Below are 26,981 nucleotides of genomic sequence, written 5' to 3' on the forward strand. Positions count from 1 at the left end.
GTTTGCAATGAGAGTAAGAGAATGTTTCCCTCGTTAGGCCACATTTTATAACGGTTAAGGATGTGTTAAATATTTGTTAACTTAGCTGACATGTCAGCGTGTGAGAGGAGAGAGAGTAATGAAATACATAAACGCATATTCGAGTATGTAATTGCTTTTTAACTGACATAAATTTCGTTTAATTTGTTTGAAGACATTTCATCAGTTTTTATGAAATGTTAATGTTTTGACAGACAGTTAAAGGGATAAATCCTTGCGTTCAGTTGTTCATTTGACTTCGCCTTAAACGGTAACAGTTAAGCGCTCTGAAATTGAAATATTAAAAGGATTATGATTATTTTAAAAAAATGTATATAAATAGTATATTAAAAAATATTGCGTTGCTTGCAGAACCGGCGGCATATTAAAATATTAATAAGAAAAAATATTTTTTACTAAAACAATAATAATAAATTAAAATTATTTGAAATAAATTAAACAATACAAAGCGAAAAAAAATTATACTTATACGTGTTATATTTGTTAATTGTTTTTATATAAAAGAGAAATAAAAACAAAATGCACCAACAAAATTCTAAGTCATTTATGATACGAAATTTACTTGGGGATTTAATCAAAACACAGCCGGACTCCGGTAAGGACTTCAATTGTGTTATATAACAATAAATATTAAAATAAATTTTTAAAGTTTATTAAATAAAAGAATTTTTATTTTTTATATATAATTTCGCTAATTTTCCTAATATTATATTTATAGATTTCTTCAAATTTTTTATAAATATTAAAAAAAAGAAAATACTTTTTATTGGTACGAAAAATTTATTAGTTTTGAACAACGAACTTAAAAATTAATAACTCTCACTAATTCATTAATAAATTATTATGCATTGCATTTAAAGCATAATTATATAAAGATTTTAAAAAGTGAAAAAATTAGGTCTTAAATTATTTAATGATATTAAATATCTACTTTTCAAATGATTAAATTTAATGAAAAATGACAATTCTGCAATTAAAAATATTGACAACTTAATCTAAATTATGGTATAATAAAACAATGCTACAGTGGATCGCTTAGATCGCCACGATAACCTAATCTGAAAGAGATTTCCTTTCAAATCAAATCTCTACACAAATATTGGATAGAATCTTTAATAATCTCTCATATAAATTTATTGATGATGTAATTATGAAATACGAAGTGCAATAAAATTTGTGAAAACTCACTGAAGTTATATATCTTCATTAGGATATATATGTCTAATGTATGTCTGATAGAGCGAATTACAGTAAGCAGCGACGATAACTACGTAAAAATGAAATAAATTGTGAAACCGATTTCAACTAATTTTTTATTATGTAATTTGTTATTGTTCAATAACATGTCCTTATGAAATTAACTATATACCTATATCACTGTTACTCAACTCATGTACGGCAGATTAAAAAAAATATTTAAAGTATTTTACCAAAATCGGGTTCTATATCTTCCCAATAATATCGTTAAAGGCAAAGATTAAGTATTTTATGGTCTTGTAGCTGTCGATATTCTCAATAATCACAGTAAGCTGAATTACAATTCAAATATATTGATAATACAAAATTTGGAAAATTTTAGTAAGAAAATTATTTTCCAAGAAGAAGTTTCTAGTTTCCTGATTAAGGAAATAAACAGAATACAATAAATAATTTTCAAATTTAAATATAGTCTCAGTGTTTTTAATTCTGTTCAACTACAGAAACCACGCTATAGTCCGTTGGCGGTCAATAGACCATCGGCTGTGAAACCCTAGACTTTAATGTATGAAACTTTTTATACAATACAAATAATTTTATTTGTATTGTATAGTATAATTAACGAATTTTATAATGTTTAAATTGCAATCAATAAAATATTTTCACAGTCAGATCGACTAATGCTGGCGAAGTGAATTCGCACTGAAAGTGCTTGAAAATTTAAGCTAAAAAAAAATTCAAATCAGAAATGATTTGGAAAATTCTGTTAATACACATTTTACTGATTTTTGTTCTAAATCAGAAAAGTCAAATAATAAATCTATAACTCTGAATCGATAACGATATTTCTCGATAACAGAAGTATAACTTCGAATCGATACCAAAACTAAAATCGATTTCACACGATTAAAAAATATATTATATATTGTTAACAACATATTTTGCTTATTGGTAATAATAATGCGCAAACAATTTTTAAGATGAACACATAATCTACAATTTAATCGAATAACTAATCGAATAAAATGAAACAACTATAAGAACTTTAGCATTGCCCGCTCATAAAATAGTTTGAAAGTTAATAGTTAGAAAGTTAATAATTAGAAAAACCCTAATATTGTAAAATAACACATGACTATAGGTATCTAAATCGCAAAAAAAATTTTTAAGTAACAACATTAACTATGATCAAACATCATCAGATATCAAGTAGAAAATAAAATATCATAAATATATACAACTATAGGTACCAACTGATATTCCTTTAAAACACTTTTATTGATAAGAACCTAAACAGAAATAGTTATGTGAATTTGTAGCGAAAATAGTGACCTATTACTTAATTTTTTTGTACAAATAAACTGTTTCCATTTCACCACCACATTTAAAATATATATATATATATACACCTTCAAACACTCAGTTAAACCCGTAAGTGTGTTGAGTGAAGAAATAAGGAGTAGTCTCAAGAAACTTAGTTAAGTTTGTTTGAAGAATATATTTAAGCCACCAGAATTGAGACAAAACATAACGATATCTTTGTTTATTACAAGGAGAAAAAAGCACGGTTTTATCTTACTTGCTTATATCCCAAACATTATAACCTATACGGAAAAATGAAACAAACCCGAGCTTTATTAAACCTGTGATAGAGACTATCTACATTGCAAGGAAAAATAAAAACAATTAAAAATTTTAAGGTAAAGGCAATATCCTTACGTAAATATTGACATTCATATAACAATATAAGTTATAAGACACCTTTATATATACAACTGCCAACTGAATACAATAATAATGCAATATTAAAAGTATAATAGTTGTATTACAATAGTGATCATATATTGAATGGTTAACAAAACAGAATCTAACGATTCCGTCACATAATACTAATCAACATTACCACACTTATTACAGTCATACAAAGTACACCTAATATACAAAAACTGTCCTAAAAAAACAAAATCAATTGTCAAAAATAAAAATGCACTTCAATCTTTAAAAAATAAATCAGTTTAAAAGGCTTAGACTTGGACTAAGTTAGACTATTTAGCTCTTTTTCTGACTGTAGATCCCTACGAAAACATAAGATATTAAAGTATCTTTTATATTCGTTGTAGATAGCAAAAACAAATGAAATATCCAAATCTTAAAACTTTTTACAAATGGAAATGGGAATCAACTAACAAAAATCTTCAGATTAGAAATGTAATAAAAAATGTTTTTCGTATAAAAAGTTAAACCTAATCATCAACTCAATTTTGATTGCAATACAAAGTTTATGGATGAAGATCTAATTACTCGTATGATTAAATATGGTAATATTTAAGTTAAGCCCAACCCCCTTAGATTGCATCGCTGGGACAGTTCAATTTTCACTAATCGATTCAGTAATGATATCAGTAATGTACCTCATATCTAAATGAATAATATATATATTAAAAAATATATAATATTATAAAAATACTCATCACTAGGACAGAAAAATCAATTCTGATTCAATCAGAATCAATTCCGATTTTAATTAAAAATCTGTGTTTAAAACTATACTCCTTCAATACAAATCATTGAATAGATTGAAAAGTCGCAGAAATAAACACAAACGTTCATCATTTTTTGAGAAAGATAAAACTAGGGCGATAATGAGAAATTTAATTTTATTAATTCTTCACTAATTTATCTTTTATAAATTTTTCATTATCAGTATTTTTCACATTAGTTGTTATCATACAAAAAATATTTTATTAATTAAATAAGAAAATTAACGTGAAGTGTAATAAATAATGTAAAACATTTCAATACATTTATTTGGGATATCATAAAAAGAAAATAATGTAATGTTACTAAAATATAACAAAAAAAAATTACCTAGTTGTGGTAGATTAGAAACATGTCGTGGGTTGCACACATCTTAGTCGCCGGCCGCAAAAACTGAGAAACTAGTTTGAACTGATATAGATGGACAGAAGGACAGACAAAAATTTAAATTAGTAAACTTTTACTAATTTAAACTAATACACTTTTATATTTACATAGTATATATTATACATACTTTCATATTACTTCATTCAAGATTTTCTTGAAATTAAAACAACGGATATTTTTGTCTTTAAGGAAATTTATTTTTCCTCGTTATTCAGTCAGTCATATGACAAATGGTTACATTAATTTAACACTTTTTCTGATCATAACCGTGTAGACATTTTACTTAGACAGTTTTTATGGTAATTTACTCTTAAAAGGTGCGAATTCTGACATTTACTCTGCACTATACTTTTTAGAATAGGGCAGGATTTGTGGATACACTATAACTTATACGCTGACACATACAAATTTTTGTTTGCAAAGGTTGAAAATTATACTCATTTCCTTTCGAATACAGAAATATCGCCAAAATCTAGCAAATATAGACTAATTACTAATAATTAGTAAGCAATATTGTTTTGACTTAAGTGACGAAGTAGATGTTACCGTGACCAAAGTTTTGTCGGAATTTTTTCTTTGCTCACAATGTCAATTTATTAATTTAAACTGAAAACAACAACATCTTCACATTTGACGTGACCATAACTGTGTGCATAACATAGTCTTTACTCAAAATCATAAATATCTTTACTAACTTAACTAACAAATTTTAACCTAAACACTTTTTATTATTTCTCTTTTACTCTCAATATAATATTTTTTTTTTAAATACTTATAGATTTCTTTATTGTATCTTTGTAATATTATTGTAATATTACAATTTTTTATTTTTACTATACATTGTATAATATAAAATAAAATAAGTAAACCTTATATGACGGCCCTATCCATTAAGTCAATCGATTAAATTTCATTGGAGTGAAATTTAGGTGGTTAGGTGGTTTATTAGGAAAGCAGTTAAACTTTCTCAATATAAAATAATAATAATATAATATTTTTAAAATAAATGTATAATAAATATATAATATATAGACAATAATAGAGAATTATATGTTAATTGCATATATCACGTAAAAAGTTAATTGCTAAACTAATAACTCTGTATTAGATTGAAAGAACCTAAAAATAAGGCTGCTCTGCAAATTTCTTTATATGAATTAATGGGATAGACATCAATTAGCCCTGCAATAAACAAAGTTGATTTTTAATAGCTCAACTTTTAACACAAAAGGAAAATATTTTGTTTGATATGAAGAAAAACACAATGGAAAACAAAAAGGACCGCTGAAGGCAATAATTTAATTTGTGGATCTGAAAAGTTAACGTGTTCATGAGCAATTTGTCACGTACAAGTACTTTAGTGCACAAACAACATGAATAAAATATTGTATATATGGTAGTTCTGCACATACGAGCGAACACCCATCGACAAGGACTACAGAAGGACTCAGAATTTGCGCACATTTCACATGAATTCGTTCAAATTTTTGTTTGGTGTGAAGAATTGTATTCTAGCTTCAATGTGTTTGTGTCAGCTTGTGTATGTGTGTGTCTGTTAAACAGCAATTAAAACGCAAGCAATCATATATGCACACACGCTGCAAGCAAAATCCTCTCCACACTTTAATACGAAATAGTGTACAAACCTTATTATCCTCTTAGAGTAGCTTAGTATGTTAATTACTTCAGCATTAAGTCAAGTTTAGCTATTTGATATGAAAACTTATTATTTCAGTAATTAAATACTATTTACGAGTTAAATGTGAATTATTGTTGAGTTTTAGATCCAACAATGATAACTGCTTCACCATTAAACGCAGTGATAAATGATTTAAGTAAATCTCATTAAACGATTTCTGTGTTTTTAAGTTAATTTATTTCAAATAATAACAAGCATTGGAAAAAATATTTTAACTTTATTTTCATTTTATACACATCGCAAATGCTGTTTCCTCAATGAATACTTGTACCTACCATATATTACTTACTTACTTACTCGTGTCTGTAATGGTCAACGTCGACTAGGCTCCGCCAGTCAGCCCGATTAGTAGCTCGCTGTCGCCAGTTGATAGTACCGAGTGCCCCCAAATCATTGGTCACCTGGTCCTTCCACTGAAGATGCAGACGTCCTCTACCGCGTTTTCCACCTACGGGCACCGAATCAAAAAGCTTTCTAGCCGGAGCACTTTCTTCCATTTATATTGACAATATACAAATTATTAGCTTAAAATTTTTACTAATAAGTTTATAAGTTTAACGCACTTATTTTTTATTATGAAAATCTTTCCAACTAGGATTTATATTGGGCTTGCTCTATGCTTTTCAACTTAACCTAAAATAGAAAACATTGTTTAGGGTGATGTTGAAAATAACATCATTTATCAACTATCAATATCATCCATAGCTATGCAGCATTCTTTCCGAAGCTGCTGTTCTACATTCATAACTAGATTGTTTTTTACTGAGTTAGATAGTTGGGAGCGTCCAAGCCATATGTCTGGTTTTATCGTGCCAGACGTTCGCATACGCTAAAGAAATGGACTTTGCTGGTGAGCCTAGATGATGATATACCAGACATTCTTCGCTCTTTATGTTCACATAGTTATGGACTTATGCTCACACGAGACCCTTTCCAACACGTTTTGGATTTTAGTCACTTTTTACGACAGGCATACCTTACTATTGGACTATTCTCACATCCCCGAACCCATAGAGGATCCTTAATCAATTATATTTATACAGCTTTGCATAAACTGTACATAATCGAGTGCATTATATTTCAACAAATTCTGGTACAAAAGCTATTTATTTTCTTCTCTAAAACGATGTTTTATTCTTTTTTCGACTTTTGTATAATATTTAGTAACATTTTCATAGACTAATATGCAAAGTTCAATGATTACCAATCATTATTAATACATCTTAAGATCAATATTGTATTTTAAATACTTTTAATTGGGCACTAAGATATAGAATAATAGATATGTGTTTATGGGTGTTGAAGTCACAAAATTTAAGAAACAGCTTCCTAAAGATGTATATTCTTATCATATATACGTCTTGATGTATATGTTATCAACCAAGTTAATAATTAGATCATTTATTTAACGGTATTTTACTTTAACATATGCTTTGATTATTTTACACAATATTGGACTGACTATATAATACAATCCAACGGTTATCTATTTTAAATATTGTTAAAATTTTTTGATTTTATAGCTATCAGTTTTTTGATATCTTCAATTGTACTATATATCCCATAAAGTGGATAGGTGTTACTTGTTCATGTTTCTTCCTCTTAAATAATTCATGGATACTTTTTATAAAAATATAGTTAACTTTAGATAACTCAATTTATCAAATTTTTTTCACCAGATCATACCAGATCAGAGCCTTTAATTGTACCACAAACTCCTGTTAAACCATCTCATGAACAATAAGTAAATGGCTAAACTTATAGTAAAATAGAAAAATGTATATTTATTTGTGCACATACATTTTTTTAAAGCTCTTAAATTTTATAGTTTAAATAATTAATTGCATTTCAAATTTCTTAATCAGCTCAAAAGTTATAATTTTTTGAAATTTAGTTCTGAATAATGAGACTGCATATGCTACTGCTTCAGGTGATTAACCTTGCCCTTCATCTTGGTGTGATACATCTGTTTGCTTCAGCTGACTTCTGTCGAAACCTACTTTTTTCAACCTAAGTATCTTTTCAGCAAACATTTCTATGCAATCGCAGTTTATTTTGTTTTCGGTCATTTTTTCTGTTATCGTCCTTGGGGAGAAAAGTGCTTCTCGTTCGGGCAGCCACTTATTGCACTCAAAGAATGTGTCATCTTCAGCTCCGTAATATATCCAATTTGGTGACTCTACTTTCCGCATGCAGTAAAGGTAACTGTCGAAATATCTGTAACCAGACAAGTGAGGTAGTAAGGTAAGGTAGTATTTAACCTCACCGAAGTCCCTTGCTAGTCAGTTATTTAGTTCTGAGATGAGCCTTGCGGTATTTTGTATATGGTTCTTACCATATATTTGAATAGTTACAAAAAAAAAAACAATGCTTGTGAACTTTTCGAATAAGGTAATTAGTATATATTCTTTAATAAAATAAAAGAAAACCAATAATTCAACCAATTGCTGAATTAAAGTGTATGTAGAAAATATCTGAATGTTAAATACTCTCTAAATGTTGAAAAAAATTTAGAGAAAACTAATAGTTAATTTAAATTAATAGTTAATTTAATTTAACTACTATTGAGTAGCAAATAGTCATACTATAACTAATAACAATAATTAGAAAAAAATAATTAGAATTGAAGCTATCGCACCCGTTCAAAGTTCAATTTCATATTTGTATTATTTTTTTTTCAACGAAGAATCACTCTTGTCAACAGATGTTACTTCGGTCTAAATAGGCAATTAAGAAATAAAACCCTCTCTCGACTAACAAAAAACACGCTCTACAAATCGCTTATCATACCTGTCCTGCTGTATGGTGCAAAAACTTGGACAATTATCAACAGTCATGACAAGGCGTTAGGAGCACTCGAGAGAAAAATTTTTCGGAAGATCTATGATCCCTTATTGGGATCATATAATTCTATCGAAAGGAAGAGCTGTATGAGCTATATCGCGACATTGACATAGTTAAACGTATAAAAACTCAGCAGCTTCGCTAGGTTGTCATGTCGTGTGGGAATGGGAAAAAGTGCCCGGCTATAAAAGTGTTTGATTCAGTACCCGCAGGTGAAAAATACAGTAGAAAACGTCCGCATCTTCAGTGGAAGAACCAACGACTTAGAGGCGCTCGGTACTACCTAACGGCGACAGCGAGCTACTAATCGGGTTGGCTGGCGGAGGATGCTCGACGCGGCCAGGGACGACTCACGTCTGTAATAGGCAACTAAATAAGAAACAAAATAATTATATCTATGAACCCTAATAAAATTTAAATGTGTGCATATGAGTTAAGTGGAATATTGAGCATTATTTAATATACATATTCAATTTAATAGAATAAACAGTGATAATTTTCAATGTATGACTTAATTATTGTAGTAAAGTACGGGTATATTGAGTATTTTTATCATAAATTTTTGGCGATATTTCTTTAATAATTAATAATACAAATATTTAACTCGATTTTTTAAAGCAATTTTTTTTATTATTAGAATCTCAATATTTATAATATATTTAATAAATACTTGTATATTTTATTTCCAATTATTTTTAATATGTTATGCTTTTAACTTGAAATATCCTTTAGGTAAGCATGCAGTAAGTCAAGTGTTTATTAAATGATAAATCATTGCTCAAAGTGATGTAACGTGACATTTTTCAGATTTCGACTTTCAGAATATCTGAAACTTTATTTTCACATGTCTTAAGCAGACGGATTGTATGGGAATAAAAGTCATATGAAAACGGAAAAATTCAGCTCTAACCGGAGCTAATTTATAATATCATTGTAAAATAATAATTATTATTGCAGAAGCCACTGAAATTTTTCTTCTGATTCCTTATATTTCCTTTTCACACAAATTTTTTATTTTTCTTGTTTTTCTCCTGCTCCTAATATCTGACTGTAGCAGGACTTTACTATTAAATAAAAGACCTTACCCGACTTATATTGTTAAATTTGGATAATGAGAGGTCAATATTTATGATGTATTGCTCTCTTTTATATTTCGTCCTCAACTTTTTATTACTATTATTTGGTGAGTTGTTATTTTTTTGTTATTATAAGCGATATAAATCTCTCAAAATTAGTTTAAGAGTACTATAAATTTATTATTTAATTTTTACAATTGAAATAAGTCGATTGAAGGTATTTTTAATTTCTGGCAGATTTACTTTAGCAAATCTGTTAACGATTATCTATTATGTTCCAAGATATTTGGAACAAGAAATTAACTGATATTGAATTACAATATTTAGTGCTGCAGATTTTTGAAAGAAAGATATGTAACCAAGTATATGGCCCTATTCGAATGGACGACGAGACATTCAAAAGACGAACAAAAAAATTGATGATCTGCTTACAAATGAAAATATAGTAAGATTTGTCAAAGCACAAAGACTGCAATAGGCAGCTCATGTTGTAAGAATGGGACCTGAAAGAAATCAAACCAATATATTTAATGCTACCCGAGGCAGGCAGGTTGTGTAGGAGGCCAAGATTCACACTGAACTGTAGTGCCAAATAAGAAGAAGAATTACAATATTTTTACTCTGGTATACAGCTTATTAATATTATGTTGAGGCTAGTTGAGTTAGAGTGCACCTGAACACTTTTACTCTCTTTTAACTGCGAGGTTTCTTCAAAACCCCTCTTTGCGCCTTGATTAGATTATTGCTTATCACTTCATCAGACTAAGCATTAATTGACCTCAGATCTGCATACCTCCCCGAGGAGCCTGTAACCATTCTGAGATTTGATAACGCGGTGTTGGTAATTCTGTCAGATTTCGCAAATAATTTCAGGGCTCTGTCCTTAATGTATTTTTTGATGGGATCAAGCTTGATGTCCCTGAGGATGTCATTCGTACTTATGTACCATGGAACTTTGAAAAGTCTTCTCAGATCCTGGTTTTGTGCAATTTCTAGCTAGTGAATAGTAGTGTTTGAAGCTTTGCTAAACGCTACACAACCATATAACATAGAAGTGACAGACGAATTATTTGGTTATTTATCAGTTTCCTGTTCTTGGCACAGCTAATTCTTTTCAGTTGAACATGTTTAAGCCATGTGAATCGTTTGTCCAACGTGATGCCGAGATATTTTACGCTATCCTCCCAGTTTTAAACCATATCACCCACTCTCCCGCTCGACGGATTCTGTCTGGAGTATTTTCCATTTCTGAAAATACTCCAGAATATTATGAATATTAATTATATGAATTATAATTTCCTTAAACTAATTAAAAAGAAATTCGAATATTTTCCCAAACCACTGATGATGAGTAAGTGGCAATAGTCGAAATAGTGTTGTATGTCCAGCCAATTTTTAATAAATTAACTAAATTTTTGTTCTTGTCTTTTCCTTGTTATTCGAATCCATCTAACTTTTAAATACTTTTTTTTCGTCATAAAGACGTGTTACTCTCGGCAAGAAAAAATTAACATTAATAAATTTGTTTTTTAATCGGGCTAATCGATCAATAGTTAAATAATACACTTTTTAAAAAAAAATTTGGTTTTTTAAAACATTTTATTTGAACCGATATTACGACTATATTCTATCCTCATATTCAGGGTATTCTGAAGATCTGAAATAAAATCTTCAATTCTAACAATAAATTACTTCGCTTTCTTTTATATCAATCCTAAGAAAATGTCCTGCACCTATCAGTTATTTTATCATCTCTGAGCCCAAAAATGGTATGAACAGATATTGTTAATAGTTTAAGATTTAAGGCAATAGAATATCATTCTAAAACTGTAGAAATATCTGTAATAATCAAATTCATAATATTATAATATAAATTTATAAATCTGGTAAAGCACAGAGTACACAGTTTCATAACCCAAAAGAATTATTAAACGACACAAACTTGATAGTATTTTATTTCTAAACTCCAAGGATATGCAATATTTTTACTAGACATTAATAGTGTGCGATGAAAACTATTCTTATGTTATCAAAATATTTTTTTCTATATGTCGATTTATATTTTTTCTCTGTTATTTCAATTTAACAAGGTAATAACAAGGTATTGATTAAATATTAAATATAAAAAAGTTCCATATATCTTTAAATATAGATTTTGATATATTTTGATTTAGTTATGTATATATTATTAAATTATTAATAAATTATTATTAATATATATTAATATTAATTTGATTAGTCGAATATATGTATATGCTATCATTATAATTATTAAAAAGAGTATTAGGACGGCGCGACTTTTAATATATATTGTGGAGAAAATTTGCTCTTAACTAATCTTACCTTTATTAAGGCTATTGTAAACCTAATAATATCGCCTGGTTCAAACTCCAAAACGTGAGATGCATATACTTAGGTATATAGTGTATTGTATTGTGCATATAAGCTGGATGGATAAAATTTTAACTAAGTAAAATATATACTATATAATAGGTAATACTGAAATTGGCTAATGAAGAGTTATTCACTTGCCATACATCAATCTGTTATGACACCATCTTCCACATTACAAGTTCTATTCCAGCTAATATAAACATCAAAATATTAGCCATAATTTTTTCTTTCAGAGTTGTAAAAAACAACATTAAGTCTGGTTGAAACAAATTGGCATCACTTTTAAAATTTGTTGAATGATTGTTTTTGACATATGTTTTTTGTTGTAAAATATAAAAATTGTACACTAAAAATTAATTAATTTAAATAAAAGAAAACAAAATAAATATTAGAATGGCAATAGTAAGCCGTTTTATATTGTATATATACTTAAATTATTTAATTTATTTATATATTTGAATTTTGCAACATATTGTACAAATCTCCATGATTTAATATTATTTCTACTTAATTTTTTTTTTGTTTGAACAATTTAACTGTGCAGCACTAAAGCACTAAAATCTTACAACTGACAGACATTCTTTAAATGTATTTTTGTCCCAACAAAGGACATAAAAAGTAACTGAACCACACATGAAATTAGTATAAAAATAAACCAAGGGAAATAAAATCACAAATTCATCAATCGGGGTTGTACCACATGATCAGTGCCCGCTGTGCCAAATTATTCGCTACCACAGACGCACACGTGATGGCCTACGCTGTGCATACTGGAGCTCTCGGCTCAACTAAAAAATGCTTTTAGCGAAATTCCAACGGAAAAAAGCATTTCGTATGAAAGCCACGAACGACACGTGAATTTAATCAGCCCAGCGTACTTCTTCACAAGTACAAGAAGTCAAAGTGAGGGTTAAAAGGATAGACAGGATATATGCATATCTCCGGCGGATATAAATAACAAGTTGATATGTTTTTCTTGATACCCGTATTTTTATGCTTTATATTATTTTATGTTATTTTTTTATATTTATTTATTTAAAAGCAATTGGCACATAAATTGATTCGCATTATTTCACAATTTGCTACTTGAGCACTCGATGAGTGGCACACAGACAGTCAGGCACAGTCAGGAACAGTCAGGCACAGTCAGTCAGCATATGTGAAAGATGTTTAGTGGTTTACAATGGACGTCGCCCACTTGAAAGTACATTAATTTATACTTGAAATGTCTCTTTGAATTTCTTCCAATTTCTTTCGGAACGTGTAGAGAAGTAGAGTAACTAAATTGCTAAGTTATTTTTAAGTTGATAATAAATTTTTGCTTGGGCGTTTAAGCGTTTACACGAGCTGCACAACGGGATAATAATGAGCAAGTTATATAAAACGAAAAAAAACCTCAAGTTGTAATTTAAAATATCATTTAACATAACGGCATGGTTTTTAAAATTTAAATATTTAAAAAGTAAATACAACATAAATTTCCGATTTTGCATTTGACTTCAATTGTTATTGTATTAGTAAATTGATGGAAAATATTAAATTATGTCGGTATGGCAGCGAATGTTGGTATTTACCAGAATTTCAAGTAGGGGAAATTAGATAAAAATAAAGTAAATAAAGTGTTGCCATTGTGAAAATTTTATAAAATGTTTGATAAATAAATAAATTAATTTAAAAACTTTAAACCAAAAATAACAAATAAGTGCAATAAATAAATATTTACATAAGTGCAGTGCAAAAATTCGTAGAAAATTTTAATTTACTTTACCTCAATTTACTCGAACTCGCACGCGGCCTAAATACAAAAAATTTTCTTCTTATCGCTGTTAAACAGTGTTATATTTTAATAATTTAGCTTCAGAAATTTTTTATATAAGCTGGAACGTGACAGTTACTCTAGATATATACGTTTATTTTATCATATTTAGTATTCCTTTGATTCTGGCGCAAAAATCTGACTAAAAACTCCATGATCATATTTAGTAGTCCATGACTCCTGCGAGAAACAAACTGTTGGTGATGACTTGACTCAATCTTGGTATAAGTATTTTTTCGAATCGGAGAAGAGAATCAGTACTTTTGAGATGATACAGAATTACCATATAATCAACATTATTGGGATTTGGGATTATTATTATATAAAAACCATTTACATAAAAAAAATACACACTAAAAAGTTTTCCACAAATCTCGTTTGATGTTATCTGAGTTTAAAGATTGTACCTCATTTAGGTATGTCTTCTGAGAAAAGAGTGGTGGATAACAAACTAGTTGAGTGTAAGATATAAAAGCGTGCAGATATAGAAATGTCCTTATTGTTAGAATACAAGGCGACGTAATCCATCATTGATATCTTGTAGAAAATTGAGAAAAAGAAAATAGCACATTCATTAACATGTTAAGGTTTACACAATCAGATGATAACTAACGAAATGAGCTGAAGATATAACGTTATAAACACAAACATATGTCAGATGTCACACAATCAGACGATAACTAACGAAATGAGTTGAAGATATAACGTTATAATCACAAACATATGAGATACAGTACGATATGCAGTTTCACAATACAGCTCTTCCATTAAAATGTAATACATATTTGTTGTGGCAGTTGTCCTTTTTTTTGCCCTGCACCATCCAGTCAATAGTTTTGAATAGGATAACATGTGTTACGATTAAATATCGTGAACTGTCGTATCTATCTAGATATCATATCATCATATCTATCATATTCTGCAATGGTCATATTTTACAAATATTTACTCCTGATGGGCGCAAATTCTAAAATTTACTATATAGTAACACTGTTTTGGCCAAAGTGACGACACACAGAAAGCGTCACCTTGACCAATTTTTAATTGAAAATTCTACTCTCATCCAAAAATAAATAAAATTTCACTTGGTCATATGAACATGATTATCTATATAACATGAGCCTAAGATGTTTAAAAAATGAATAAAATGATTTTCATCATGACAAAATTATAATATAAAATTTATAAAAATATTCTCTCGAAATTAAACTGAAAAACCGATATTTTTGCTAGAGCTAAAAAGGAAAAAACGCAGTAAATTTTTTTATTGAACCAGAATTGAAAACTACGCTATTCAAAAACCGACTTTTAAATTACACATTGAGTACATTGTTTAATAATAGCCGTAATTTTTTCTTTCAGAGTAGCAAAAAAATACTCATAACTTACGAAAGAAAATATGTGAAGCAACAACAATGCTCTTAAAATCTTCAGAGTTAGGTTTTACTCGCAAAAAATTTTACGTCGTAAGTTTTAACAAATTCAAATTCAACAAAGTTTTTAGCCAAATTCAAAAATTGACTATAGTGAATATTTAATGGAAGTATGCTGCAAAATTCCAGTCATCTGTCATATGTGTTAAAATATGAACATTTCATTTACTTATAAATTCAAATAAATAAATGAATAAATTAATTTAAATATATAACAAAAAATGCTAACCATTGCCCTTTTAACATACTTTTTTTTTTTTTATTTAAACTAGTTAATTTTTAGTGTTTACAATTTTTATATTTCATATTGTATACAACACAACAAAAAAAATATGTCTGAAATAAGCATTTAACATTACCAGACTTAATACTGTTTTTTTACAACTCTGAAAGAATAAATTACAACTAATATCACATTTACTAATATAATAGTGCACATTTATATATTTCTTTATACATAATTATAAAATTAGTGAAAATTTATTTACAGATTCCGATTTATCAAATGATAATTCAGAAATTGATATTGAGGATCGATCTTCACCGGATTCCGAAGCAATTAATTGTCATAATGATACCTACAGCCATTTCTCAGCAGCACAAATGCATTTTGGTAACAATGAGTCAAGCGTTGAGTCAACACAACATTCGCCAAATATTGAAGGACCTCAATTGAGTCACAACGGTTACTCGGAACACAGTAAAATACCAGGTATAAGTAAATCAGGTAGAAAGCCCAGACGAAGACGCACAGCATTCACGCATGCACAACTTGCTTACTTGGAACGGAAGTTTCGCTGCCAAAAATATTTATCCGTAGCTGACCGAAGTGATGTGGCGGAGACATTAAATCTTTCTGAAACACAAGTAAAAACTTGGTATCAGAATAGAAGGTAAGGGCTTTCATCTATATGAATTTATAATTCCGAAATTTACATTCTTCTAATTTATTTAGAACAAAATGGAAACGTCAAAATCAGCTACGTTTAGAGCAATTGCGTCACCAAGCTTCTTTGGAGAAGGAGTTCGCTAGCGAAAATGGTACTAGTAATGCATTGGGCTGTTGCCCAACAGGGTTGTCAACTTTTAGTCCTTCGAATCCATGTAACTTTTTGACTTCTGCTGCAGCTGCTGCCATTTTTCGCAATGTCGGTTACGTACACGGATGTCCGTTGTAAATTCGATTTCCATTGAGGCTAAGAATTGTTGAGAATTTATTCACATAAAGTTTTTATTTAATTTAGTTAATTTAATGAAGAATCAAGTGTAAATATATTAATTAGTTGTGCAATATTAATTAAAGTTTTAACATAATTTTCCAGAATTCATAATTAATAAAATCTTATGATAAATTAAACAATTGTGTTTTTTATTAATTAAATTTAGATTCATAATTACATATACAATTTAATAAAAAAATTAAATTTGTATAAAAAAAACAAATATTTGTATATTATAAATAGTTTATTCGAGTTGGTGTCAATCAACATTTCTACTCTATTTCATAGGTGAACCTGTTAGAGTCTCACTTGGAATGAAGATGATTTTGAAGTCTAGTGACTTAAGAGTCTAATTTTTGCTAGTGTACATAGCTCCGCATATCTATTTGGATATGGATATAGATTTAGTTCAAGTTTTAAACTACAGTATATAATTATAATTATTTATTTATGCTAATCTGATTTTAAATTAAAAATTGGAATGAAATCTTATTTATTTTCGTCACCCTCAGGGAGGATTGCTTATTTTTGCTTATAGTTTATTTGCTAGAGTTTCGTTGGTTTATATATATATCATGATAATATGTTAAACATGTTAACATAAACATAGCAAATTTCTATTTAAATTGCTAAAAATTTTAACGATGACCAGTAACAAATGAACTAGTACTAAAAAAATTGTCTACTTACTTATGTACTTACCAGAAAAAAACTATATGGTATCTACAAATATCTGTTTACATTTATTAATGTTATAATTCTGAACATGACAGTTATTATTACAGATAGCGTCACAATAAAGAAAAGGTTCAAAAATTGTGATTACGTTTATTACAATTTTGAGCAATAGAAAAAACGTCATTAGTGGATAGAATGAAAATTTAATTGTTGAATTTGGATCAGACTTGAATTTTGGATAAATATTGGGAGCACACAATAAAATACACTATATCTACACACAAATTCTATAAGTAGACGATGACATACTAAATTATAGTTTATAAAACTCAATGATCTATAAATTTCAACACATTTTTGAAAAATGAACCCTAAATAAGATTACTCCTAAGACCCTATTTAGTTCTAATATATTTTAACACAAATTCTGTAGAAAGCAAAAAAAAATTTGAATATCAAGTTAAAATGAAATATAAGTTATATACAAATTAAAGGTTGAAGAACAAAAATTTTTTTGTATCAAGAAAAAGACATATTTGTCCAACATTGAGTTTGAGAACCTTTAAAAAAAAGGCCCTTTGGATTGGGGACTATATCAGAATCGGTTATTTTAAACAACTTTTTCTAAATTATTTTTTAAAAACTTTTTCTTATATGATAAAAAATGTAGTTCGTTTTGGAAACACATTTGGAAGACTATGAGGTACTTATATACAAAAATCAAATAAAGGGTTTTACAGAAATTTTGAGAAATATATAGTTTTAGCACAAAATTACTTGATCCAACGAATCATCTCTGACATTAATGCCATAATAAATTTATACGAGTATAAACACATATTAAAGAATGTTGACATATTATAAGAACTATGTTGTATTTTACAAAAAAAAATACTATTTTTTAGCAAAAAAAGTAAAAGAAACTTACAACAACTCAACAGACATAATCTAGAAGTGTCCCACAGATGTATCTCCGAAGCAGACGATTGCAAATATTGCTACCAAGATAAAGAAGCAATAATAAATTTAATCATTTAATCCCTAGTTCGGGCCTTGAAATAACAGAAACAAACTATAAAGACACTCAACTTATGAAACCAGCCCGCTTTCTTTGTAAAATAATACGCCAATAAGTTTTACAGGAAACTGAGATGTGTTAGCACTGCAGAACTGTTTTTTGAATGCCTTCTCAATCAATTAACTAGTTCTCTAGGTGCAGTTAAATGTAGAAAAAAAATTATTATCTAGCTCTTCTCGAATGTACTCTAAGAGGTCTTTTATTATACTTATATATCAACAGCAATTAAATAAATACATCCAAAATGGAAAAAAGAAGTTTGATCTGGCTTATATGTTAAACCGCAATATTTAAGTAAAGATTAAAGATTGACAATTCTAACATAGATTCCTATGTCAATGATCATTTATTATTAGAATCTCTATCCAAATTATTTTTTTGCAGGATTTTTCACACTCACTTGAGAATACACTAGATAGACAAAAAGTTCAACCTGTAATTTATATATTTTGGTCATTATTATGAATCTTTTATTACACGGTGCACGATATTGAAGGAAAAGTATGTTTTTTTAATTCGTTTGCTTTACAATAATCATTATCAATTGCAATTGCTGTTTTAAGATTATTAACAAATACTGTATCACGCAATCCCAAGATATGGATATCATAATATTTTCAACCTACAATTACGCCTTTGGTTGCTTTGCTAAGTTTTCCCTAATTGATATTAACTCAACTGCCTGTCGATTTGTCTTCGGAGTATAGGGCTAGGAATATGTATTAGCCATGGTTACATGTAGCACGAAGTAATCCTACTTATTGAGTTTAAGTCTGTGTAAATTGTGTGCGTAATATTCAACACGTTACTACTTTTGATCATCTCTAAGTAATGACTTTGCTAACCACTTTGATGACTTTCCGAATAATTTTCCGAATAGAATTTTTTAAAATAGTTTTAAACTATTCAGTTTCTGAACCAATTTTTACAATTCAAGCTATTTGAATGAACAGTTATTGAGATATCAAGAATATCTGACTAAACAGAAATCCTCGTTAGTTAGATCTTTCTTTAGTACACTGCACTTCGGTTGAAACTAAAAATCATTACACTTCCTTTACGACTTGTTTTTTTGATTCACTAATTCTTTTTGGTACTTGCCTTTTTAGTACTATCTATTCCGATTAATTCTTAAACGTACCATATGACTTCTTTTCTTGGTGCTGAGATTCTGTTGCGCAATTACCTTTCTTTATTACTCTGCACCCCGATTAATACTAAAAATATGTAATAATTCTTTTTCTCACTATTCCGATTAATACGAAAGATGCTTACAATCCCTTATAATTTCTTATCTCAGTCCTGGGATTCTGTTTTGCACTTATCATTTTTTAGTACTCTGTTTCCGATTAATACTAAAAATATATAATGATTCTTTTTCTCCCACTATTTGGATTAATACAAAAATGCTCACAACCCCGTTTGATTTCTTTTCTTGATACTGGGATTCTATTTCGCACTTATCTTTCTTCACACCTCCGATATGACTTCTTTTCTTGGTGCTGGGACTCTGTGTCGCATTTATCTTTCTTTAGTACTCTGTATTCCGAATAATACTAAACATTTTCACACCTCCCATATGACTTCTTTTCTTGGTGCTAGGACTCTGTGTCGTATTTATCTTTCTTTAGTACTCTGTATTCCGATTAATACTAAAAATTTTCACACCTCCGATATGATTTCTTTTCTTGGTGCTAGGACTCTGTGTCGCATTTATCTTTCTTTAGTACTCTGTAGCCCGATTAATACCAAAACTGCACAACGATTCTTTTTCGCACTCATGCTAAATAATTTCCATACTTGTATTCTTTTTAGAAATATTAAGAGTTTTATAGAAGTATAAAAGTTTCTACCTATGGAGAAACCATTGACTTTATTTAAATACTAAATATGTTATACATATTCAAGCCGAAAACGATACAAGTTTTATATAAATACTAAATTTTAAGTCTAATAATCCGAGAAATTAATAAATTAAATTAAATTTCAATCAATTAAAAAAATTTTAACATTTTCCCGAGATGTAAATGCCTTTGTTCAAAACTTATAAAGTATTTTTCTTCTCTATTTGCTTGTTAATTAAAATTTTTCGAATTGAAAGAAAATATTAAAAACTTTTATGTGCCTTTTATTTATACAAAACAAATTAAAATAAAAAATAAAATTAAAAAAAATAAAAAGGAAATTTTTTGATTAACGAGCATCTTCACTCACAGACTCAAACTTCATATAAATAAATTACTATGCAGAAGGAGAAAAAAGTGAAATAACAACCCGCCCACTTGAGTTTATTACGATTAAAAAATTATTTCATCCATAAAAATTTATGCACAAAAAGAAAAAATATATTTATTAAAAAATTTGTATCTTTACAATTTCTACCACTTGAAGATGCATGAAAAAATGTTTTTTAAACATTCGCAATGCAATCCCCCACCGCAGCAGTCGCGCAGCAGATACACAGATACAGTTTCGTGAAACAAAACTGCAAATGGAAACGGGGTTTTGCTGGAAAAGGATACAGAACGCAGCCAACTGGAAAACCACCAAGAGCTCCAACAACAGCAGGAAACGCAACGCAATTAAACTGCATCAATTGAATGAGATGCAGAAACACATTTTTATGCATATTTAGTTTCCTTTAGTTTTCTGCCAATGCGAAGGTAAAATTATTAAAAAGCAAATAAAAATAAATTTCGCAAAATACGCTCCTTCGGCCCCAGTATGTAGACAGGCGAAATGCTTCACCATACTCGTATAAAGCTGAAGCTGAACACTTAAGAAGATGGATTAAAAGTAATAAATTTATAATATGAAGAACGAAATTGTATTTACTCAAAGCACAATCCTAATTAAATCTCTTTTATTGATGATATTACTGCCAAATCCAGTAAAAGAAACAAGGATACATTATGAAAACTGCGATATGAGCTACATAGCTACTTCTAAGTGATGCCTAAAGAGTTGAATTGTGTAGATTAGAGAATGAAAATATTTTAAGTTTTTTATTGAGACTACTATGAGTTCATCAACGGCACACCGACGGGCAACAACGGTTACACCCTAAGAGTAGAGTACTCTCTCACCTAATAAACTTAGGCTATTGTATATGGGTATGATATTGCTTTCGTAGCTACCGAAACATATATTACAAATATGTGGTTTTACCATAAAATATGGGGTTCATACTATTGTTCTGTTTCTCAATTCTCAATCGAGGTTTGGAGCTGCAATTTGCGGAGACAGAAACATTTTTAGAAACTGTGTTTGCTAGAAAACTTAATTGGGAAACAAAATACCTTCCACATTGCTAGAAAAGTTAACACCGCGTTTTTTCTATATCAAATAGTTATAAGTAAGAAGTGGAAGCTGCAATAACAAATAATTTAAGAGTTCCATACGGCTTTCATAAAACCGATACTTTTGTATAGCATTAAAGTATGTAGGACTCCCTAGGACAAATCTTCGTACCTTATTGTACTTAACAGGTGTACTCAACGTAGCCTGAAATTAATATTATATTAATGCATTAAATACCACTCATTGCATTAGATCTAATCTTTTTAAGTCTACTCCAAGAAATTATCTTTTTCTCAATTTCGACATGAAATTTAATGTCGCTCTATTTTCCATTTAAAGAGACATGTCTACGGTTAGATTCTTAATTGGAAGTGTGTTTACCCAAATATACTAACGGCTCTAAAATAGATAGAGGTGTAGGCAATGAGGTTTTCTCGGAAGATCGTTATTCGATCGTTATCTTTAGAATATTTCTATATATATTTTGTCAAATTCGCTTTTGTCTTCATCAGAAGAATTCTTAATATTTATTAAAATATATTTTAAGCCTCCTGCAGTGTTTTTTAGGCAAAAGTGATCACTATTAAGGAAGCTATAGCTTTTCTGGAAGTGGTTAATATAAAAGTACATATATGCTATCAGACAATCAAGTTGCACTAAATTTTATGAATTCAGTGCAATTTATATCTAGGATGGTTTTTGACTAAAGAAGATTACGACGTAATTTAATATTTCTCTACACTGAGTTCCCAGTCACAGGGATATATTCGACGATTGTAAGGCAGTTATGCTGGCCACACAAGGTGCATCAGTTAATCATTTGGAACAACTAAAAGGTCTGCATCATGCAAACTGTTGTTGAAATCTTTCTATATTGAGCAATTTAATGTAATTCCCATCATGTAATTTACTCAATAATATGCAGGTATCTGTATGCAAGTTAATGACGTTTTATTTAAAAAACGCTAACAGTTTCGTGATAGATTTATTGATGGGAAGTCACTGCCATTTCGGAAACCATAATAGATGATTGAATCCTCCATTCAATCATATCCGTCGCGATTGTGAGGAGAACGGTAAAAGTAGCTGACGTCTGCATTGTTATTGTCCAGGGCTTGCGCCGAATTAATTGACAATACAAGAGGCTTTCTTTATTAAATATCTTGAACAGCTTTTGAACCATTTGAGTAGTACCTTAGGTTTCACAAAATATTAAAGGTTTATAGGCTTCTGATTTTTTATACGGTGACACAATAAACCAATAGGCATAAGTGGATCCTTAGAATCACCAGCATATTGGGTTATGCTGGGGATTCTAAGGATCCCAACCTAAATATATTTATATATTTATAAAATATATGAAAAAACATTATTATAATTTATATAGGAATCGTTTACCTTAAGAAAATCATAAAAATGATTTTTTTCGAAGTCAGTCATTTAAACAAATCAACAAAAAAATACATTTTCAAGGCAGAGAATATTATTTCGGAATATATATATATATTCCTGGCTTTATTATTTAACGTCAATTGAATCGAAATTGGAAAAGTACTGGAACTATGATTTGAAATTAGTTATAAATTTAAGTTCATTGACTCCAGTAACATCGAAAATACCCCCAAAAAAAAAAAAAGAAGCTGTTTTATAGACCCAATGCTGACCATTTATTAAAAAATGTCACTCATACGTCATATAATATAAATTTAGAATCGAGTACCTAAAATTTATTACAATAGGTTTCCGCGAATCTTTCCAAAAAGCACTTGATCGATATTTTCTGTTGAAATATTAGTTCTAACAAGAATGTTCAATTATTAATTAAATTAGTTAATTAATTATTAAGGACTAATATAAGTTTCCAGTATGCAAATATCATAGGTTAGTATAAATTATCTCCGATTACATATTAATTATAAGCTTATTCTTAAAAACATTTTTGGTAAATCTAAAAATGTTAGGCAAATAAAATTTCATAATTTAAAAATATATTACGACTGGATGCTATTTAGTCTTATACAAATATATTAATAAAAAATGTAATCTGGGCTAGCTTAAATAATTAGAATATATAACAAAATTATTTTTACCGATAAAATAAGACTATAGTAAGTAATCTTAATTTATATATAAAAAACATAAAGAACGCGGTACTAAAACGCTTCTGTATAGAACAGTAAGAATATAGGAGTAACATTTCAGACAATTCTTGGAACTATTAAACTGATGCTAGGTATAATTCCATTAGGAAACCAACGGGGATTTTGAGCCAAAATATAATTAATTTTGTTGTAAAAAAATAATTTATTCAATCATCCAATAAAAATACAATAAATAATTGATTCTATCAAATTTGTTGATAGTTTTTTCATCCAGATGTTTTAAAATTCAGCTCCAGCATTTTATCATATATAACCTTATAACTCTATTTAACAACTAATAACTTTTTCGTATATACTTTAAATAATAATTTAGCAAAATAAAAAAAAACATAAAACGTATATATAAATCCTTAATATTAAGATGCATGGAAGTGAAGGTATATATTTAGATTGAAGTAGTGCCAATAATGTGCACCGACATATATATGAAAAGTTTTAATAATTGTAAGGATAAAGCCGCCAATAATTCATTTCTCAACAACACTAGAGAGTGATATTTCACTTTTCGAGAAAAATATGAAATACTACACAAACTACTCCTCTTAATCATGTAACCGCTACCAACCTTAATGATCATCGCAATACCATCGGAATCTATTTTCTCGCAACCACAACTTAAGCACCAGGTCAATCAGTTCAAATTATTGCAACGTCATTGCAACAATCATTACCTGTTAGTATTCTCTATATTTTATTTATTTTAGAAGGTAATATAGGTATATGTGTGGCTACGTTTTTAAGGAAATTTTTCTAATATGATTGGAAGCATTCAGAATACAATTTAAGGTATCTAATATATATATAACCTAAAACATTTCTAAAATTTAGTTTCTATAAGCAACCTTTAAATACCAGTCGATTGATCTAAAATTTTATATTAAGTAGTTTTATGAGTATTAGAATGATTTCAGAGACAACTAAATCCGAACACATTTAGACCCACAGTCCATTCTAATGTTGTGTATTATTCTATTATTTTATTATTATATTAATAGAATATATGGAATATATTTTCTATTAAACATAATATCAACTGAAAAACTCAAAATATATTAATTTATAAAAAATTAATAATATAAAAAGTTAATATAATAATTCTTTATATTGATTATATGAAACGATATTATTCCATCACATTTGTAGTTCGTTATTCTGTTAAATAAAACAGAAATATATTGCAAAAATATAAAACAGAAATAAATAGATATGAGATAAATGTAAATAATAAAAAAATTTATTTAAAAAATATCATATTTTTTTATTGGCGGAAAAGCTCATAATGCGAATAAAATTCAGCATGAAGCACTGGTTGTACTGCAGACTGTTGATTGCTGATTGCTGAACTCAGAATGGAACTGAAAGGCTTGGAATAGAAAAAGCGAACCACTTGCAGAGCACAAGTGCACAGATTCGCATGTTTCCAATCATCGCAATTTATTTTGGTTCATTTGCAATGTATTCAATTTAGAATTGATTTAATTGCGATTTACTAAACCTTAAAAGTGCACTTGAGGATTAATTAATTTTAATGATTAATGAAATCTAAAGGAAAAGTTAAAAAATAAATCATGTAAAAAGATTTATTCACAAATAGTCAATAGCAGAAACTTAAAAACTAAACAGCATAACAAGCAATTTATGAATTTCTAAAATCTAATAAAAGCATTTTAGTTAATCATAATAAATTAATTTAATTGCCATCAACTAAGGGACAATTTGTTAGCCTATAGATAGAGACAGAGTATAATACCGATTAACGTTGCCAATAAGACAACCTAGACATTTTGAGACCCCATGCGAAAGAATTCAATGAAACTTTCCAAAGAAATTCAAAAATCATGCTGGAGTCGTTATTTTGTCGATAAATGTTTTCTAACTTGAAACATTAGTCGGTATATCGAATAATGTTTGGCCAGAATATGAAGAAGCTATGGCAAAGAGAACTCTAATTGTCTTATAAAAGTGGGATTTTAACATTGGTATTGAATGATCTTATTTCCTTGTGAAGAGATATATTTGAATAACTCTATATTTTATAAAGAGTCTAATAGGTATTCCCTCTTACCACTAGACAGACCAGATCATTCTAAATAAAAGTTAAGTAAATAACATAATGAACTTGCAGAAAATAATATAAATAAAGAATAGTTATACATTCTGAATGAGAAAGAGTCTCTCGGATATTACCATATTTTATTAAGAATTCAATAGATATGCTTAACTTTTGTAAATCCGTTTCGTATGCCCAGTTGCCTCCTGTCCTCAGAAATACCAGATAATCTTAAGTAAGACTTAACTAAATAATAGAATGAATTTGTCCAACATCACACCAATAAAAAATTTTATACATTCCGATTGTTTGAACTTCCTGGTTCATCATTTTTCAGTGCAAACTATTTAGTCGTATCGATTTTATTATGGCTATATTGATAGCCCACTAGCAAGGTGGTCTTTAATAAGTTATGTTTCAATGACGGTCTTGGAGATTTACTTGAGCCGATTGGCCATATAAAACAGAAAGTTTTTAAAACCATTCATAATCTACCGTTTTTGTTTTTATATTAATTACCTTCAGAGATTCCTGTATCAGATTCTATGTCACCTGCATAATCCAGGCTGCTAAGCTTACTGTGTAAATCAAATGCAATAATTCCCTTTAGTGATTATAGTGAACATATATGTTCATTATAAAAAGGACTGCCATTCAATATTTCATTCAAGTGAAAAATTAAAAATAGAACAAATATTATACCATATAGCTGAAATAATAAAAATAATATAAAAAATCATTTAAATAAATTTATTAAGAAAGTATGTACCAATCGAATCCCCATTTCTTTTTGGTAATCTTCGAAAAATAGATGTTCAAATTTAATTTTTTAAGTATGTATACGGTTTCAAAAGCAATGTAGGTATTAGTTTTCCAGAGCATAATGCGTGCTATTATTATCAATAATAAGGCAAGAATTAAGGAAAGGAATAAAAAAATAATAATAAATAAAGGTATTATAATAATTTTTGACTTTTGTTACGAGTTTATGCCCGGAAGCGCAAATACAATCTGTAACATTTTTCCAAACGGATAATAACAAATAACAAACATTTTAATAACCGCCCCTT

General features: G+C 28.6%; 1 protein-coding gene across 1 annotated transcript; it reads left to right on the forward strand.

Moving 5' to 3' along the window:
- Positions 1-558: 558 nt before the first annotated feature.
- On the forward strand, positions 559-16,682 carry LOC119669073 (barH-like 2 homeobox protein). The gene is made up of 3 exons (XM_038078833.1): positions 559-634; positions 15,914-16,316; positions 16,379-16,682. Exons 1-3 carry the CDS (start codon positions 559-561, stop codon positions 16,599-16,601), a joined length of 702 nt encoding a protein of 233 aa, XP_037934761.1. The 3' UTR covers positions 16,602-16,682.
- The last annotated feature ends 10,299 nt before the right edge of the window (positions 16,683-26,981 follow it).

Source organism: Teleopsis dalmanni, chromosome 1, assembly GCF_002237135.1.
Source record: "Teleopsis dalmanni isolate 2A chromosome 1, ASM223713v2, whole genome shotgun sequence".
NCBI classification, from domain to species: domain Eukaryota; kingdom Metazoa; phylum Arthropoda; class Insecta; order Diptera; family Diopsidae; genus Teleopsis; species Teleopsis dalmanni.